Consider the following 20,059-nt stretch of genomic DNA (forward strand, 5'->3'; position numbering starts at 1 on the left):
TCTGTGTTTTTTATTTTTTGTGTTATAAAAAAAAAAAAAAAGAAAAGACACAATTTTGAAAAAAAAAACAGCAATATTTTTTACTTTTGTTCTAAAACATATCCAATATATATATATATATATAAAAAAAAAAAATCGAATTTCTTCATCAATTTAGGCCAATATGTATTTGCTACATATTTAAAAAAAATCCCCATAAGCGTATATTGATTGGTTTGTGCAAAAGTTATAGAGTTTACAAACTATGAGATTTTATTTTATTTTACTAGTATTGGCGGCGATCAGGTACCTAACGGGACTGCGATCTTGTGGCAGACAAATTAGAGACTGACACTTTTTGTGGACCAGTGACACCAATACAGTGATCTGTGCTAAAACTATGCACTGTCACTGTACTAATGACACTGGCTGGGAAGGGGTTAACATGAGGGACTATCAAAGGGTTAACTGTGTGTTTAGGGTCAAATACCTTCCCTACTGACCGGTAATCTGCCTTGTTTACATAGGCAGACCACTGTTCTGAGGGTGTACTGTACAATCGGTGGATGCAGGCGGACATAGAGTCTGTGATACCCGCCGCTGGGCTCCCGCTGTGTGCGATCACATTGGGAGCCGGTAGCTGATGACACGTGCCCAAGACCTGGATGTGTCAGATCATACACTAGGCAAGTGATCTGGCACAGAGCGGCCACCCTGTCACAGTATATCTGCAGTGGGCGACTGGAAAGCAGTTAAATGAAAATATTTTTTTTCCTGTAAAAAAGGAGCTTGGTCCCTCCCTCGAAGCTTACTGAGATTTCCTATTGGTCCTACAATGTGACAGGCACCCTCACTGGTCAATAAGGATTCCAAATAAAGTAGAACCAATCTTGGCTTTTACAGGTATAGTTGGAGACATTTTTTTCACCTGGCTAATTTTCTATATTTTGACATGTATTTTTGCTAAAGGTAATGTCTGAATAATGTAATGTCTGTCTAAAGGTAATGTCACAATATGAACAGTTTCAGTTGCCCGTTTCGCCTTTACCAAAAAACTGCCTATGCACATAAAGAGTGTCTATAGATAAAAACAAACTGGGCAGCTTTATATAAAGTTGAATAATGCCCTTCTATAGGTACAGGCCATCTACATACCTCCCAAAGCCTGTTTGAATCTCCCAGAAATGACATCCCTACATCCTACCTGGTTGTTAGGATGTTAATAAGGCACTCCCAGCTGTTACTGCTAACCCCCACCATAACAGGAGCCAGCTCTTAAGCCCCCATACATGCGCGGTTCACTATCTTCTCTAAGGCAGCGTCGCTGAACTCTGAGCTGCTGCAATGGGGAGGAGAGAGTGCATGCAAAGGGGTTTGAATTGGAGAAATATAGCTAGCTCCTGTGATGGTGGGGGACAGCTGGGTGTGTCCTACCAACGTCCTTGCAACAAGGCAGGCAGAAACAGCCAGGCAACTTACATATCCATCAAACTGATATTTCACATTGAGAAGGTGGCGACAGGTTGGCTATAAGATTTGTGACACCATTTGAGAGAAACTCCTATCCCAAAAGCCTATTTTCTTTAGCTTCTACAAAGGCCATAAGGAGATTGAGAAGCATTGCGGCCGCGGCATGTTAAAACCCCATCCACTGTAACATAAAGAGGGGAGGTTTGGCGGGCAGCAAAACATGACTTAACTGTGCATTTTTGACCGCCCCCAACTGCAAGTCTAAACAAAGCCGACATCTAAACAATGAAAAGTATCACAACATTTTCAATACTTAACAGAAGCAATTTGGGTTACCTGTATGCAAGGTCTACAGCAATGAAAGCCAAAATATAGACCGGTCGCAGAAGAGATGTAATTTCATAGGTGTCTTGAGCATGAAAAGTTGCTGTCTCAGTGGCGGAGTTTACAATTAGAGAATATTCACCTATACAAATAGTTATCCAACCACATATAAAAATCATAACTGTCCCTCCCAAGTTGCCGTACAGCAAGTCCAGTCTGTATGGTAATAAATACCATGTCCCTAATCCACATAGCACCCCAGCAAGAAAGGAATGAAAAATAACATTCGCTATGAACTTCTTGCCGGGGATAATGAACTTTACAGTTTCTGAGCCCAGACAGCCGGAAAAGTCATAATCATCCTCATCGGTGAGGGTGTTTTGATTCTGTAGTCTTTCTACAGTAGAGGTCCTCCGTCGGGCGTATTGGTTTAACAGTTGTATAATAAAGGAAGCAAGGAGCATTAGTCCTCCAGAGAGTACTGCTGCGTAGTAATCCTGTATGATTCTGACTTCGCACAGCACAGTGCCCACACCGCCCAATACCCATGGTGTCAGAAAGAGGATGACCTGATTGATATATATGTAAGGAGGGGCACTGTATCCTAATTTGAATCGAGGACCGCCCAGAACAGTTTGAGGAAAGCGTTTCCAGACGAATTCCTGCTTGTAGTCGTTCAGTAAAGGAACATCAGGACCCATTCTTTATAGTCACAAATCTGGGTAGGGTTTCATCATTTGTGCAGCTAAATGACAATACCTACAGAGAGAAAGAGAGAGACAAAATTAATTAGGCAAAAATATGTACGACATAAATTAATGAGTTAATAAAATTGGAAAAGCATTAGCATTGCTATCTTAAGAAACTTTAATAAAATATGAAATGTGCATGGGTGTGAGCAGTGACATTGCTAGCGCTGGACACACAGAGCACGTGCCACGCATCTCCTGTGGGATGCCTTGAGTCCCAGAGGCCAGGTTCACCAGCCACTGCAGGAGCTGGCATCTCTTCCCACCAGCTCCCTGTCAGAATAATAAAAATCAGAGCTGAGGAAAGCTGCCCCTGGACTCTTCCTTGGGTCTGGTGTATCACATGACACAACATGAGGCAGTAACATGAGAGGAAGGACATCCCCTGGCATTCTGCTGTTCAGGGAGGGTGGGGGCAATTGTACTGGGGGGGGGGGTGGACACAATGACCTCTAGGGGTGCGGGTGGGGCAGCTGGTACTCCTGACCCCTGCACACTGTACGTTACACAAAGTGGATTCCTGCATCTTGTGCAACATGTACTCCTGCATTTTGTGTGTAACAAAGTCCTGGTCCTTACACTCTGGCATCTACATACTCCTAACCCCTGAAATTTGCATTATTTACTCCTGCCCCCTGCACTCTGTGCATTATGTATTCCTGACTTCTGCAACAAACAAATGACCGCTGCACGCATTCCACTTAAACAATGCAATATATGTGTCAAGTACTTGTATTCTTTGCATTATTCACCCGTGACCCATGCACTCTGCTCCTTACAAACACTTGCACTATAGAAACTGTATAAATAATATTGAATTAAATTTAAAGGCAGTTCAGTCAGTAAGATTTCTTTCCAGCATAGGTCCGAATCCCATGTATGTGCTACTACACATATATGTAGTAATTGTATGTCCATCAAAACAGACTCCCATCACAGTGCTGCCTCTGTCCATTGGGTATCCCCATCAGACTGAACCCCTTACATCAGGTGTCCCCATCAGAGTGCCCCCTTACACCAGGTATCCCCATCACAGTTCCCCCTAAGGTGTCCCCATTACAGTGACCTGTTACTAAGGGTGTCCCTATCAAAGTGCCCCCTTACACTTGTGGTCCTCTTTAGAGTGCCCCCTTACATCACATGTGCCCTTCAGAGTGTTCCCTTACATCTGGTGCGCCCATCATAGTACCCACTACATCTGTATCCCTATCAGAGTGCCCCATTCCACTTAAGGTGCTCCCATCAGAAAGACCACATTAGAATACGCCCCAAATACTCCCTTACATTAGGTGTCCTTAATCAGATTACTCCCTTACACTAGGTGCTCCCAAACATCAGGCATCCCTATCAGTGTATCCATTTACATAAAGATGCTCCTTTAGATAATCCCCTTACATCAGGTGCCCCCCTCATCAGCATATCCATTTACATGAGGTACGCCCACAGAGTGCGCCGTTACATCAGGTGCCACCATCAGAATACCACCTTACATCAAGGTGACCCCCATCAGGTGTCCCCATCAGAGTGCCCCTGTCAGAATGCCCTTTTACATCAACATATCCCCTTACATTAGGTGTTCCCATCTGAGTACCCCCTCACATATGGTACTCCCATCAGTTTCCCTTTACATTCCCCATCAGAGTGGCACTTACATCAAGTGCTCCCATCAGGGACATATCATGAAATGAGTAATCCTGTGCGCAAGATAAAAAGTGGGCCCCAGGCATCGATAAAATAAAATGCGGCATGCGCAGCAAAATGTGGGTGTGGCTTCAATTACGTGAAATATTGGGTGTGGCTTAATAGAGTCTGTGATTACTTAAATAATGCAGAATGTGGTAATGTTAAAGAGGAAATGTACAGCGCAGAGTGTAAGGCGGTGGGTAGTATGTGCAGAAGACAGTAGGGCAGTGGACGGTGTCAGCAGTTTGTTTTTAGTATTTTATTATCTATTATTTTTTTTACATTTTGGTTTCTTATTTATTTTCTATATTTTATTATTATGGGGCAGTGGACAGTGTCAGTAGAGAAGCTGATGGTGTCAATAGTTTTTTAATTTTTAATGTATTTTTTTGTTTTTTTACAATTTATTTTTTTAACAGTGCTTTTTGGGGGGGGGGGGAGGGGTTGGGACTGTGGACAGTGTCAGTAGGGAGGGCAGTGTTGGTAGTTTTTTATTTTTTATATTATTTTTTACTGGGTTTTATTTTTTATAATTTTTTACAATTTTATTTTAAAAATATTTATTGGATTTTTTTTATATCAGTTGAGGGGCTTTGGTGACATGTCAGGAGTCTAAACAGACCCCTGACATCTCCCCTTTGAGACGGAGAAAGAGGCTGAGGATAGAGATTCCCCAGTCCCTTTGTCAGCATTGAAGAAGATGCCGCACCTGTTTGTTCATAAACTGAAGCAGAGTAACACACAGGTTACTGATCAGTTATAATTACATATTTACTGGCCCCTTCCTCCTCTCTCCTGACAGATCCCGAACGAGGGGGGCCAGAGGAGGAGGACAGGGGGCCAGAGAACATGGGGCTGGAGAAGGACATGATGACATTGAGGGGAAGATCGTGTGGCAGAGAAAAGCCAGGCCGTTGCTTGCAACTGTCCCACTGACGCACCGACCATTGTCCTGATCAAGGGACAATAATCCATGTGTAGTATGGGTCACAGTGGGCCCCCCCTCTTGGGGGCCTGTGTGCAGTGAACACCCTGAACACATTAATGATACGGCACTGGTTCCCATTAGAATACCCCCTTACATCAGGTGCTCCCATCAAAATACCCCCTTACATCACGTGCTCCCATCAGAATGCCCACTTGCATAAGGTCATCAGAGTGCCCCCATACCTTTGTTATATGTTTTATCTAAGCCAGTCAGGCAGAGGGGGGAGCCAGGAAGCAGAGCAGGCTGCAGTGGGTGAGGCACACACATGACATCACTTGTTTGTTAGGACCCTGGTGGTCCTAGCAACGAATTACTGCTGTGAAGGGGGATCCTGTGCTGGAGAAAGGTTGGGTGGCGGTCCGGATAGAACGGTCCCTTGGTTGAGGTCTGGACTGCGGTCCACCATTTAGTGAAGCTTGTACTATATTGTACATTACATACTGCCGACCAAAGTGTTCATTGTCTCAACTGTTGCTGGTTGCTAAGCAGTCTGACTATTTTAATGACGTTCTTCTTTAACTCTTGAAGATTGGCATGTGTTTTTTGCACTGTCATGCTTTGAACGACAATTACTTTTTGGAGACAGATAGAGCTTTAAGTGGTATTTAAACACCACTGTTTTTTTTTTACTATATAAAAGGAAAACATTTAATACGGAATAAAAAAAAAAAAAAAAAAAAGTTCTTAGTTTCTATTATAAAACTTTGCAAATAGTTAAAGAGGTATCACATTTCTTGAGGCCCTGAAGGACAGGAGAGACACCCACAAAATGATTATAATTTTTTTTTTTGGTAAATTAATTTCTTAGAGTTACACCCCAAAACACATTGTTATTCTTTCCAAGTATGGGAATACCACATGTGACGTTTTTGCAGACTATCCGTATTATGGAGCCCAAAATCCAAGGAGCACCTTCAAGCTTTAAAGGGCATAAATTAGGCATCTAATCACATGCTTGGAGGCCCTGGAACCCCAGAACAGTAGAAATCACATTTTGGCCTCATGCACACTGGTAATTTTTGAGTTTCTATGAGCATCAGACATTTTATTCCGGCCTCTAAACTCCCCTGTACGTTAGCCTATGTGTCCATGCACTGGAGAGTGCAAAATCTGGTGAAGTTCTGCATAAAAAACAATCAGCTTGCAGGTTTTTTGTCAAAGCTTAATCGACCATGCTGATGTTAGAAGCTGATTTGCTACCATCCACAGCTGCACCAGATTTTGCACTCTCCAGTTTTAGTAAATCAACCCCATGGGCTTTTAGCAGTGTTTAGTGGCAGGGGCTTTTAGAGGCAAAAAAAAAACCCATTGCCAGTGCATCCAGGAGCAGTGGCCCTTTGGCAGAAAAAAAAAGCTGGATGCTGGTAAACACATTCTGCTACTCTTCCCGAGTATATGGATACCACATGCGACAACTTTTTCAGAGCCTAGTAGCATAGAGGGACCCAAAATACAAGGAGCAATTCCCAGTTTTACGGATCAAATTTCCTGAACACCCATCACATTTTGGAGGTCCTGGATTGACAGTAGAAACACACACAAAATTACCACATTTTGGAAAGCAAACACCCAAAAGTATTTTTTAAGAGGCATGCCGAGTGTTTTGAATATTTCATTTATTGTCACATTTTTGATAAATGAAGAAAGTTTTTTCTTTTGTGTAAACAAAGTTGTCATAATTGATATTCCTAACACGCAGTATGGGCATACTTAGACTAACACCCCATAAAACACATTATGCTACTCCTCCCAAGTACGGGAATACCACATATGTAAGAAATTTTTGTAGCCTAGCCACACAGAGGAGCCAAAGTTGTCCATTTAATAGGACATTTTTCACATACAGCATTGGCTTATTTAGAATTTCACCCCAAAGCACATTCTGCTACTCCTTACAAGTATGAGGATACCACATGTGTGATCCTTTTAATGTATAAACTGATTACCTACTGGACATTGCAACTTATGCTTCACAAAAATAAACCAATTCTATCAAAAACAGTGTACTTTAATGGTTGCCTCTGTACGAGTGGTCAGGAAATATAGCTAAATGTAGCATCACCTATAGCAGTCCTTGCTCTATAAGCCAAGCAAGCCTAGCATACTGGTATGTGGCTGCCTTGTCCATGTTCACAGGCCAAGAAGTACAGGAGGCTGAAAAAGTTCCTGTGCTTCCAAGAGTGCAGTTGCCCACAGGGGATGGCTGAGACTAGTGTCTTGAAGGAACATAGTCAGTGGGATGTGCAGGTGGGTCAGTTCAAAAGGACAGGCAGAGACATGGTCAGTAAACAGGCAAAGGATCAGTCCAGGTGGCAGCTAGAAACACGGTAAATAAACAGGCCAGGATCAGTTCACATAGTAGGCAATGGCAACAACACTACTGATGTGGCAATAATCATAAATACTGTTGCTGGCTGCACTGGCTTTGATGACACTGTACTGATGTTGTGGCGATCAGGGATACGGTTGATGGTTGCACTGGCTCCAGCGACACTGGTGTGGTTAGCAATCAGCAACATTGTTGCTGGTGATATTGCCACTGTTGTGGCAGTGATCAGGAACACCACTGATAGCTTACACTGGTCTGGCATCTGGGGACTGGTGTGGTAATGATCAGGAATACTGTTGCTTGCTTACATTGGTCTGATGAAACTGGGACTAGTGTGGCAGCGACCAGGAACATTGTTGATGGTGCACACTGGTCTGCTGACACTAGGACTGGTGTAGTGGCGATCAGGAATACTGTTGATGGCGCACATTGGTCTGGGGACACTGTAGAAACACTCTGTGTACTCTCACAATTGATCGCTGTAGGAGGAAATGGTTCAAAGACTGCAACACGCAGCCTTTGTTTACAAATGTGATCACTGTGACTGGTCACAGCAATCACATGGTACAGGGCCAACTTTATTGACCCTGTACTCTGAGGCCCCGTACACACGATAGAATCCATCCGCTGAAAAATCTCAGCGGATCGGTTTCAGCGGATAGATTCTATGGTGTGTACATTCCAGCGGATATTTATCCGCGGATATTTCCGAATTCCAGCAGATAAAAATTTGTAGACATGTCTACAAATCTATCCACTGGAATCGGAACCAGCGGATCGATCCGGTGGTCTGTACAGACTCACCGGATCGATCCGTCCGAAGGGATCCCCCGCATGCGTCGTAATGATTCGACGCATGCGTGGAATTCCTTTTATGACAGCGTCGGCGCGTCATCATCGCGGCGACGGCGCGACACGTCATCGTGAGGGGATTTCGGCGCGGATTTCGATCCGATGGTGAGTACACTCCATCGGATCCAAATCCGTGGAAATCCTCGAGAGGATTTATCCGCGGATACGGTCCGTTGGACCGTATCCGCGGATAAATCCTCTCGTGTGTACTAGGCCTGAGATTTGTGATCCGCTGTGTCCTAAGGACACAGTCATCGCATTGTACACCGCTGCACACTCTAGAACAGGGATCTTCCAACTATGGCCCTCCAGATGTTGCGGAACTACAAATCTCATGAGGCATTGTAAAACTCTGACATTCACAGACATGACTAAGCATGATGGGAATTGTAGTTCCTGAACAACTGGAGGGCCATAGTTTGAGGACCCCTGCTCTAGAGGGCTTGCACGAGCAGTGGGAGACCATTATATTATATTATATTATATTATATATATATATATATATATATATATATATATATATATATATATATATATATATATATATATCACACATACATACATACATACACACACACGCGCCTTCCCTGCCCTCAGAAAGCCACCGCCCGGCTGTTTGAGTACAATGGTCAAATGTGAGACGGTTAGGTGGCTCTCCGACTATTTTTAGTGTGGACAAAATAGCGTTTAGAGAAGCATTACATTTTGTTTTTAAATGATTGTGCTAAGGTTTATACATGTTTGTCAAAGTTACAAACACATACTTTTGTTAATTGCAGGATACCTGCATGGGATACATGTAAAGTCACATAGTGACTTTACAAACACTTTAACCGTTTGTGTCCCATCAATTAGGTTTCTCTTCACTTTTTGTCCCAGAGGCACAACAGGTAGTAAATGTAAAGCACTCCAAACTCAACGAGAGTCCCCATTAGGCAGTTGTCACCAGAACAAGCATCCCCGTTGGAAGATTTCCTCTCACCTCCTGTCCTGTGTCATGTAGTAGCAAACATACTAAAATACTTACCTTTAGCTCTGCTCCTACATGCGCTATGGCCCTATTCTTTCATATGGCTGCTCCGGGACATTGTGATGACGAGCTAACCATAGGAGCAAATGGACTGAGCATTTGCATGAGCATTAGGCGTGGGCTGTGTTTATAATACACAATGCTTTAGCAAGCTAAAAGTCAAACATTTAAGATTTAAACGTCAAAGGTTGTTTTATAAAATCTATATCAAGCACATTAGCTCAATACAAATAAGCATTGAGCAAAATTGCACTGAAACGTAAGCATGTGATGCGGTGACAATCGGGTGGAGGATGTCTGGCTGTTCTGATGGAGGTCAGCGTCTGCAAATGGAGTGTCAGACCGCTCTATGGGAAACCTGTGGCTGCAGGCGGTTGCTCTGTCACTTGTAGCAGATGCTGGTGAGATGTCAGGGCTGTGCTGCGGATGGCAGAGATCACCGATGGGATGTGAAGGCAGCTCACGATGAGATGTCAGGCTAATCGGAGAATGTCGGTACCCGCTGCTGCCACAGCCAGGCTGTCAGATGGAAGCTGGAGCTGTGCAGACTCTCACAGTTTCGGGTTGAGGATGATGGCACTCCGTGGTGTAGTGGAGGCTGTGCCAGGCAGAGTGCTGACCCAAGGCGATACCCTGCAGTGCACCAGCGCTCCTAACCTCAAGGGTGACGTAGAATTGCATGGCTACGCATTTCAGGGCTCCACCCCTTTATTAAACCAATGGCCGCAGCTACCGACATCCTCCGATTAGCCTGACATTTCATTGTGAGCCACCTTCACATCCCATCAGTGATCTCTGCCATCCACAGCACAGCCCTGACATCTCACCAGCATCTGCTGTGAGTGAGAAAGCAACTGTCTGCAGCTACAGGCGTGCTACTGAGCGGTGCGACACTCCATCTGCAGCCACTGACCTCCATCTGAACAGTCGGACAGCTTGTCACCTCACCACGGGCTTCTCTGTCTAACTTCTGCCAGCTGTCTTTCCATAGTGCCTGAGCAAGTCCCACTGCCCCTCATATGACCGTATTTTCTCCACTTCCAAAAGTGATTTTTTTTCCATTTTATCATTCCTTTATCATAATTTTTTTATTGTACATTCTGTCCCCATTTATATCTGCGCCCTCTTTCCCTCATTCATAAAAACACATTAGTGCCAAAGCATTTGTTGATCTCAGTGTCTGTTTGTCATATTGAGGTATTTTCTCAAACAAACTACATGTTAGCAGATGGTACTTGTGTGCCCTAAAATATAATTTATTCAACTCTAATTGATTCCTTTTTTTTTTTTAAACAAATAGGGTACCTTTTGTGCACAGTATAGCAGATGTGTCACTTTTGAGAATGTAGGACTTTTTTTTTTGTGTACTCTCTCTCTCGAAAAAAAAAAAAGTGCAAAAATACATAGATATAGATACAGTATACAAACACTTACGTCTTTATGCCATCACAAAAATAACACGCTATATCTGCAATATTTTCCTGGCACAGACGTCTACAGAGCAAGACACCAAAACAACTTACAATGACAGTGCAGATGCAACAGGTAAGGAAATCCCCAGCCAGGGAAATAATAGATCCACTGGGATTATACGAGATCTATAAACATATAAATTGACTTAGTATTTACCTGCCAAATAACAGGAAGTTCTCTTCTCATTTGCATCACAACCTTCAGATTTCCTGTTAAAAAAAAAAAAGGCAATTTAAATCAATATCTGCTTCTTGCCATGAAAAAAAAAACTTGTTCACCTAAATAAAAAGGCATAAAAGACAAAAACTGTCCTCCAAATAATTTTTTTTTTTTTTTTACACAACAGGCAGATAAAAAAAGATAGATGTTTCAAAAATCATACCTTGTAGACATTTTTTTCCCAAGTTGAATATCTATAACGCTTTCAAGTAACACTTTCCCTTTTTTATCCCATTGGCAACTTTTAGCTTTTGGTGTCAGAAACTTTTGTGCTGCACTGCGTTCCCCTAGTGATTGTAAACTGAACACCTAGCAACCTCTAACAGTGACACAGTACACCAGTTATTCAGGTGACTGGCCTCTGAGTCACAGCATTCAAGTAAACTCTTCACTAGTAAATACAGAAAGGATAAAGGAATAAAATAACGGGACAATTCACATGTTCTTAAGGGGAAAGTACAGAGTTACCTCAGCTTGAGTAAATATTGTGATGCAAAGATCACATTTTTAAAGCTGAACTTCAGGAATTTAGTTTTTTTGTATAATACGCTGGATTAGTAAGTGTTGGATCCAACGAGGTGCATGCCACTTCATGGACTTATCTCTTTAATTCACAGATTACGTTTTCTATGAGTACCGGGGCATAACTATCGCTATGCTTCCAGAACTCCAATGCTAGACCCTATAGTCTCAGCGCCTGAGGCTGCAAAGTTACATGCAAACACTGTGCCCCCTGCCCTCTCCTCCTCCTCCTGACCAATCACTGAGTGCTTTGCTGGGAGTCTGGGTTGCCTGAATACAATAGCGGTATAGGTTTCTAGTTCAGTCTTACAGGTCTGAGCAAAAAATAAAAAAATAAAAAATCGAGCAGTGTATGGCCAGCCTAAATGTGTCACTTTCAGTCACTAACAGCTTTGGTAAAGTGTATACCAGGGTAAAATAAAAGTACACAGATGCACTACATATCAACAACACATGCATATTTGCCCAGGTTTTATCCCTTTAACTGTCCCCAAATTAAAAAAATACAGGTAAAAGCAGAGACAAAATCTAATATTTTTAATGCTTATCTGCATTGGTTTTCATTTGCATAAATTATTTTTTATTCATGTGCAAAGTGCCTCTGAACTAGCTGTAAAATGTAAATACTCCAAGAAAGTCAGTTCCCCGGCACAACACCTTCCTCTTTACATATTTTCCTTTAACCAGTGAAAAAATTTAAAGCGTCGCCTATGGGGACTTTTAAGTACCGAAGTTTGGCCCCATTCCAAGAGTGTGTAGGTGTACCTCAGCCACTTTAAGAGCTATATAGGGGGCGCTCGAGCCCATGGCGCAACGCCGGAGCCGACGCGCGTGGCTGCTATGTCCACCAGCGACTCGCTATCGCTCCTCAATGTAAACAGACAGATCCCCGTTTTGTCAGGAAAGTAGAGAGAGATCTGCTGTTCCTAGTGATAAGGAACAGCGATCTCTCTCTACTCCCAGTTAATACAAACCCCCCACAGTTAGAAACACCTCCCTAGGGAACACTTAATCCCTTAAACGGCCCCTTGTGTTAACCCCTTCCCTGCCAGTGACATTTATACAGTAATCAGTGCATTTTTAGCTCTGATCGCTGTATAAATATCAATGGTGACAAAATGTTTTTTTTTAAGTTTCCGATCTATCCAGTCCCGCTAAAAACTATTACGCCATTACTAGTTAAAAAAAATATATATATATATATATATATATATATATATATATATATATATATATATATAGATATATATATATATATATATAGATATATATATATATATATATATATATATATATATATAAAAATGCCATAAATATATCCCCTATTTTGTAGACGCTATAACTTTTGTGCAAACCAATCAATATACGCTTATTGCAATTTTTTTTTACCAAAAACATGTAGAATACATATTGGCCTAAACTGATGAAGAAATTTGTTTCATTAACTTTTTTTGGGGTATATTTATTATAGTTAAAAGTTACAAATATTGGTATTTTTCCATAATTGTTGCTGTTTTTTTGTTTATAGCATAAAAACTAAAAAACGCAGAGGTGATCAAATACCACCACAAGAAAGCTCTATTTGTGGGGAAAAAAGGACATCAATTTTGTTTGGGTACAACATCGCACGACTGCGCAATTGTCAGTTAAAGCAACGCAGTGCCGTATCACAAAAAATGGCCTGTCATTAGGGGGATTATCCTTCCAGTGCTGAAGTGGTTAAAGCTCTAGCTGCCTAGAGCAGCAAAGGTTAAAATGAAAGAACTACTGATTGATAAGAACCGGATCCCACAGAGGCGATTCGTCAGGCGACTCAACAGCCTGACAAGTCGCGACCTGTTCTGTACAATGGAACCGTTCTAATAGGAGCGACTCAAGTCGCTCTGACTTAGAAAAAGGTTCCTGTACTACTTTGGGGGCGACTTCAGGGAGACTTCCATTGACTTCAATACAGAACAGAAGTAATTTTACAAATCGCCTCTGAAGTCGTCTGCAGATTGCCTTCCCGAGTCGGCACTAAGGGTAACACAAAGAATTATTTTGCCTTTAGCACTTCAGCTATTTTGTTAAAGCTGAGGTTCACACAAAAAGCGAACCTCCGATTTTTGGATTCCTCCCCTCCTCTGGTGTCACATTTGGCACCTTTCAGGGGGGAGGGGGTGCAGATAGCCGTCTAAGACAGGTATTTGCACCACTTCCGGGTTCCGACTCTCACGGGGAATCCAGCCTTGTTATGTCACCCCCCCCCCCCCCATCCGCTGTCTTCTGGGAAACACTGTTCCCAGGAGAGAGCGGGGACCAGTGACTGCACGCTGCGATCCTCGCGCATGCGCAGTAGGGAATCGGGCAGTGAAGCCACAAGGCTTCACTTCCTGATTCCCTCACCAAGGATGGCGGCGGAAGCAGCCGAGGACCGAGCGATTGCTCAGCCTCGGCTGCCGATATCGCGCGTGCGCTGGACAGGTAAGTGTCCATTTTTTAAAAGTCAGCAGCTGCCGTATTTGTAGCTGCTGGCAAAATCAAAACAAACATTACGTTATACATCAAATATTTAGACCAACATATGTAAACAATGTGCCCTTTCATTATTTACAAACATTAATTACAGTGGAAGCATGGTCAAAATATAATTTGTACATTTGCACAGTAAAAATATTTGAACTTTAAGGCCTCATTCACACGACAGATCGTTCAAGTCCGCCTGTCAGTTTTGACGGCGGACCTGAACGGTCGCTCCATGCATCCCCATGGAGCGTCGGATGTCAGCGGCGACATGTCTGCAGACATCCGACCCTATCCGTTCCGCTAAAAACAGACGTATGGGGGACATGTCCCCATCCGTCCATGCGGATAGGATCGGGTAAGATCTGATGAAAACGGACATGTGGACTGAAAACTGACTGATCTCCCGCTGAGCTGGCGGGAGCAGGCGGACTCTGTTCCTACGTGTGAATGGGGCCTAAAGCATACAGCCTGGTTCACATAGTTGCTGAGGCCTGTAGTGCATGAATGCGCCATGCGTATATGTGGCTCTTTAGGAATTACCAACAGTTTGCTGTGACAGCTTCCTGCACAGGGCTAGTGTTTTCTAGAACACCAGTGGCCACCAACATCCTAGCAATTGAAGACTTACCCCCAGCCAAAAGTGTCAACCAATGACGCTGTGCTTTCAGGGCTTAATGTGTGCCAAGGTCGGATTGTCCACCATATGGACCTTCTGACCTCAGTTTCGCCCCCCAAACATGCCTCCTTTACAGGGCTGATCCTAGGGTCACAGATGCCTGGGTGCAAAAATATTCCTGGCGCACCCCACATGGGCGTGGTCATTTTACTAGCTCCTCCCCTTTACACATGTTTCTCTGGAAACGACTCAAACACAGAGATGCTTCCCTAAGGAGTCTTTATTACCCTGGGATCCTCCTATGATCTCTTAACAATAAACAAAATACAGGAAGAAGAGCAGAGTACTCTATTGGGACCTGGAGGGGGGCTTCTCTGATGGACACAGAGAGGGCTTCTGTTAGAGAGTCTGTTGGAAAGAGCCCGGTCACAGACTGCAGCCACGATACAGGAGACGGTCAGAGACTGCAGCCACGCTACAGGAGACGGTCAGAGACTACTGAAATTGTACCAGAGATCAATGCATCAAATGCAGCCTGCCAGTGCCCACCAAACGCAGCCTGCCAGTGCATTGTCCTTCAAATGCAGCCTGCCAGTGCCCACCAAATGCAGCCTGCCAGTGCCCACCAAATGCAGCCTGCCAGTGCCCATCAAATGCAGCCTGCCAGTGCCCACCAAAAATCTATAATAAGGCTTACCTGTAGATAAAATAAGTATCTCCTAACCCTTCATGGTTTAGGAGATATTCCCCCTGCATGCAGCCACATGTCCGTTTTTTCAGGTGGACCTGATTGGACCATCTATTCTTATTTTTTTTCCTTTCTGCACAAAGCTATCAATCCTATTTTCGGCAGCCGAAATTTTCGGTGCATCACTATTATGCTACCAAATGGTCAGGTGTGCACAAACATTTGGTTATATACCGTATATACTCGAGTATAAGCCGAGTTTTTCAGCAAATTTTTTTGTGCTAAAAATGCCCCCCTCGGCTTATACTCGAGTCACCTTTTTGCGCCTGATCTCTTTGGGTACCCGGTACCAGCCGGACATAGGTCCCTTGGACCCCAAACTTGGCACACATGTAGCCCCACTCTTCCTCTGCAAAGTTTGTTGTCCGGGGGACCTACGGCCGGTGAGCACCGATTTTTCAAAGCCGGGCACCCCTTCCATAGACTCCCATGTTAAACGTCAGTCTAGTCATGGACACAGTGAGGCATGGACACAGTGAAGCATGCAGATGGACACCCTAGGCTTATACTCGAGTCAATAAGTTTTCCCATTTTTTTGTGGTAAAACTAGGTGCCTGGGCTTATATTCGGGTTGGCTTATACTCCAGTATATACGGTAAATGTATAAAAGGCCCAATTTTTTTATTTTTTTTTATCTTAGATAGAATTATAGTTTATTACTGCCTTTTAGGTTACTATTTATAGAAACAGCATGTGAAATGATTAGTGCATCTACATTTAAAGAGTAACTCCACTTTTGTTGAGAAAAAAAATCATTCCCCTCTGGGTGATCGGTGTACATTGCAGGGGTTTTACCAAACTTTGCTGCAGATTCCTACCTTTTGTTATTCTGAAGAAATAGCTGTTTGTTTGTCTGTGTCCATGTGTAGAGTGAATCTGTATGGAAGTGGTTTCATAATTATCATCATCATCAATCAGCTGCTGTACTTGCAGGGCTCTGAAGAGGAAATTGGCAAGGCCTGCATCCCTTTAGGTGCGATTTCCCTTTGGTATTCTCATCAAGAATTGTTGCAAGTAATGCTCAAAATCTGACTTGTATCTTATGCCACGTACGGAAAAAAAAACGAATTCCGCTCAAAACTGCATTGTATGTACACGTTCATGAAAAAAAAATGCTCGAGCAAAGCGCGGTGACGTACAACAGCACTATAAAGGGGAAGTTCCATTCGAATGGCGCCACCCTTTGGGCTGCTTTTGCTGATTTTGTGTTACCGCGTGTTAGTAAAAGTTTAGTAAAGGTTTGGTGAGAGACGATTCGCGCTTTTCAGTCTTCGTGCTTTTCAGTCTGTTTTAGCGTGACGAATGTCCGAATCGGTGGCCATCTCTTGTATCACGTCCGCAGCCTCTGACCATCTCTTGTATCACGTCCGCAGCCTCTGGCCATCTCTTGCATCACGTCCGCAGCCTCTGGCCATCTCTTGCATCACGTCCGCAGCCTCTGGCCATCTCTTGCATCACGTCCGCAGCCTCTGGCCATCTCTTGCATCACGTCCGCAGCCTCTGGCCATCTCTTGCATCACGTCCGCAGCCTCTGGCCATCTCTTGCATCACGTCCGCAGCCTCTGGCCATCTCTTGCATCACGTCCGCAGCCTCTGGCCATCTCTTGCATCACGTCCGCAGCCTCTGGCCATCTCTTGCATCACGTCCGCAGCCTCTGGCCATCTCTTGCATCACGTCAGCAGCCTCTGGCCATCTCTTGCATCACGTCCGCAGCCTCTGGCCATCTCTTGCATCACGTCCGCAGCCTCTGGCCATCTCTTGCATCACGTCCGCAGCCTCTGGCCATCTCTTGCATCACGTCCGCAGCCTCTGGCCATCTCTTGCATCACGTCCGCAGCCTCTGGCCATCTCTTGCATCACGTCCGCAGCCTCTGGCCATCTCTTGCATCACGTCCGCAGCCTCTGGCCATCTCTTGCATCACGTCCGCAGCCTCTGGCCATCTCTTGCATCACGTCCGCAGCCTCTGGCCATCTCTTGCATCACGTCCGCAGCCTCTGGCCATCTCTTGCATCACTTCCGCAGCCTCTGGCCATCTCTGGTATCACGTCCGCAGCCTCTGACCATCTCTGGTATCACGTCTGCAGCCTCTGACCATCTCTTGTATCACGTGAGCACCCTCTGACCATCTCTTGTATCACATCTGCAGCCTCTGACCATCTCTTGTATCACATCTGCAGTCTCTGACCATCTCTTGTATCACATCTGCAGCCTCTGACCATCTCTTGTATCACATCTGCAATCTCTGACCATCTCTTGTATCACATCTGCAGTCTCTGACCATCTTTAGTATCCTGCCTGCAGTCTCCTTTATCATGTTCGCAGTCTGAATATTAAAAAAATTAACATCGTGGGGCAGGGAAGTTCCTCTTTGGGTCCAATCAGCTGCAGGTTGGGTAATTCCTCATAACGCAGCAGATGTAAACAAAGGGGCGGAGACATTGCCTAAATATGCCCATGTGTCCATAAAAGGCCACTGACATCATTAGCATCCCGCCCCTTTGTGTGACCTGACCTGCAGCTGATCAGACTTAAAGCAGTATTACACCAAAATAAAAAATGTTACATGTTGCAGTTAACCAATCATTAGATGTGATGGCTATATTCGTTTTTATTTTTTGTGATCTGTTTTCTTGTGGTGATCTGGCCAGAAACACACCTCCTGCATTAGTGTGCATCTACTCTGGATGAAGGAGCACAGGGGCACAGCAGACAGCAGCATTGTTGGTCTACATCTACAGGAAGAGGACTGTTAGGTGGACTAGCACATTTAGACACAAATTAAAGCAAGACTCCAGCTAATACTTTATAACAAGTTACAGGAACTGTTTTTTTTTTGTTGGGGGGGGGGGGGATAAAGGTCTTGCATAAATAAAAGCTGATCTACGCTGGGGTACGGGGACTCATTTTGTGTGCAGTGTTACTGTAGATTATTATATTCTTTTTAAATGTGAGTAGTTAAATGTGACTTGTTGCAATGACAATACAAGTATCTTATCTTATTGCATGCACCCTTGTCAGTGGCAAATGGGTTGTCTCATCCCTGTAACCTGATACATTCTGCTGGAGAACTTGTTCTTTTGAAAAACAACAGATTTACTGACCGGATCACCAGGTGAAAATAAAGGAACGAAAGCCTAAGAAAAGAAAACAAATGCAGCCACCGATTTTAAGGATTGGCAAGCTGCAATGTAATAAATATTTGCTCTTGGGTTTAGTACGGCTTTTTAAAAAAAGTGGAATTTGGGTCAGAGACGAGTCTGGGGGATGCCTGAGCTCTGCTCTATTGCACACTCTTACTTTATTGGCACGGTCAGATTACATTTCAGTTTTAAAAAGTCGTACCGTGGTGACGAAGGGGTTAAACTTTTACGGGCACGTTTTTTTTTTTATGACAGGGTCTCTTTGGGATGTGCAGCCCCTGGAACTCTGTACAGAAAGATGGACTGTCCCTTGAAATCCAGGCCATGTAAACAAAGGGCCCTGTCCAGGAGCCATGCATGCCTGTGAAGGTATGTGGTTGCAGAGGGATGGCGCTGCTGAGACACAAACAATCATCTGTGTTGTATTTATACATCTCCCTCCATGCCCACCCCAGGGTGCCCAGGCTGCAGCTGGTGAAGGGTTAAAGCAGGGTAGTGATGTAGGCCTAGATGAAGCCCGGCCATTGCCTCCCCTCCACCTCCCGTCCTCCGTGCTGCACTCACCCGCCCCCCTCCGCTGCTCAGGCCCGGTACACCGCACACGGGATCCATCCGCTCTTCACCTTCCTCCTCCCGATCCCCCATCACAGCACGGGCGCGCTCCCGCCGCGGGGACGCGCAGAGCTGTGCTCGGGCTCCATGACACACAATGGAGGGAGCTGTGTGCAAGCCTGGCTGAGGGCTGAGGAGAGCCAGTTCAGGAGAATGTAAAAAAAAAGGCCCCAAATGTGTAATAAAAAGGCCCTAAATGTGAAATAAAAAGGCCCCAATTGTGTCCCTGTATCATCATTCCCCATTCTTTTCATGTCATTACGGTGCTTCTCACTGAGGTTTAGTTTTTTTGAAAGCAGCCCAGGCAAGCTTTGTCTGAAAAACAAAACGTTCAATTCGGGCCATACAGCGCCCAGAGCCTGCGAAAAGCCACCTATATTAGAAGATGTACGCGGGGGTTGTGTAAAAGCACCAGCATAGACCCGTGCCCTGAAAGTAAATAGAGAAAATTACGTGCGCATGATTTGCACCGTCCTGCAAGGCCGCTGTTTGAAATCAAGGGCCCTGTACAGCCTTTCTGATGAGGCCCACGAAGGGGTGAAGTGGAACTGACTTTATCCACCTACGCTCCAAAAATAAAAAATAAATTCTCTCCTCTGCTCCTACCTTCTGGGCCCCTCTGTTGACTTGATAGGGTGCAGGTAAATGTAATTTAAAGCAGAGCTCCACCCAAAAGGGGAAGCTCTGCTTGTCTGCCTCCTCCCCCCCCCTCCGCTGCCACATTTGGCACCTTTTGGGGGGAGCGGGTACTTTTCCGTCGGAAAAATGTTTAGATGGTTTTTCCAACGGAATTCCTCTCAAGCCTGCCTTGCATACAC

At 44.4% G+C, this 20,059-nt stretch overlaps 1 protein-coding gene across 2 annotated transcripts in view; it reads right to left on the reverse strand.

Moving 5' to 3' along the window:
* The window catches only part of PCNX4 (pecanex 4), a 51,492-nt gene extending 32,145 nt beyond the window's left edge, over positions 1–19,347 (reverse strand). The window contains exons 1-3 of one of the 2 annotated variants that reach the window (XM_040333298.1): positions 19,194–19,347; positions 11,034–11,086; positions 1,786–2,532 (exon numbers count right to left, since the gene is read on the reverse strand). In XM_040333298.1, the coding sequence (XP_040189232.1) occupies positions 1,786–2,474 (689 nt within the window). In that variant the 5' untranslated portion in view covers positions 2,475–2,532; positions 11,034–11,086; positions 19,194–19,347. Of the gene's footprint in view, positions 1–1,785; positions 2,533–11,033; positions 11,087–11,259; positions 11,377–19,193 lie in introns of those variants that run through there. The other variant, XM_040333299.1, reaches the window with a different exon arrangement.
* Between the last annotated feature and the right edge of the window lie 712 nt (positions 19,348–20,059).

This window comes from Rana temporaria, chromosome 13 (assembly GCF_905171775.1).
Source record: "Rana temporaria chromosome 13, aRanTem1.1, whole genome shotgun sequence".
Classification (NCBI taxonomy): domain Eukaryota; kingdom Metazoa; phylum Chordata; class Amphibia; order Anura; family Ranidae; genus Rana; species Rana temporaria.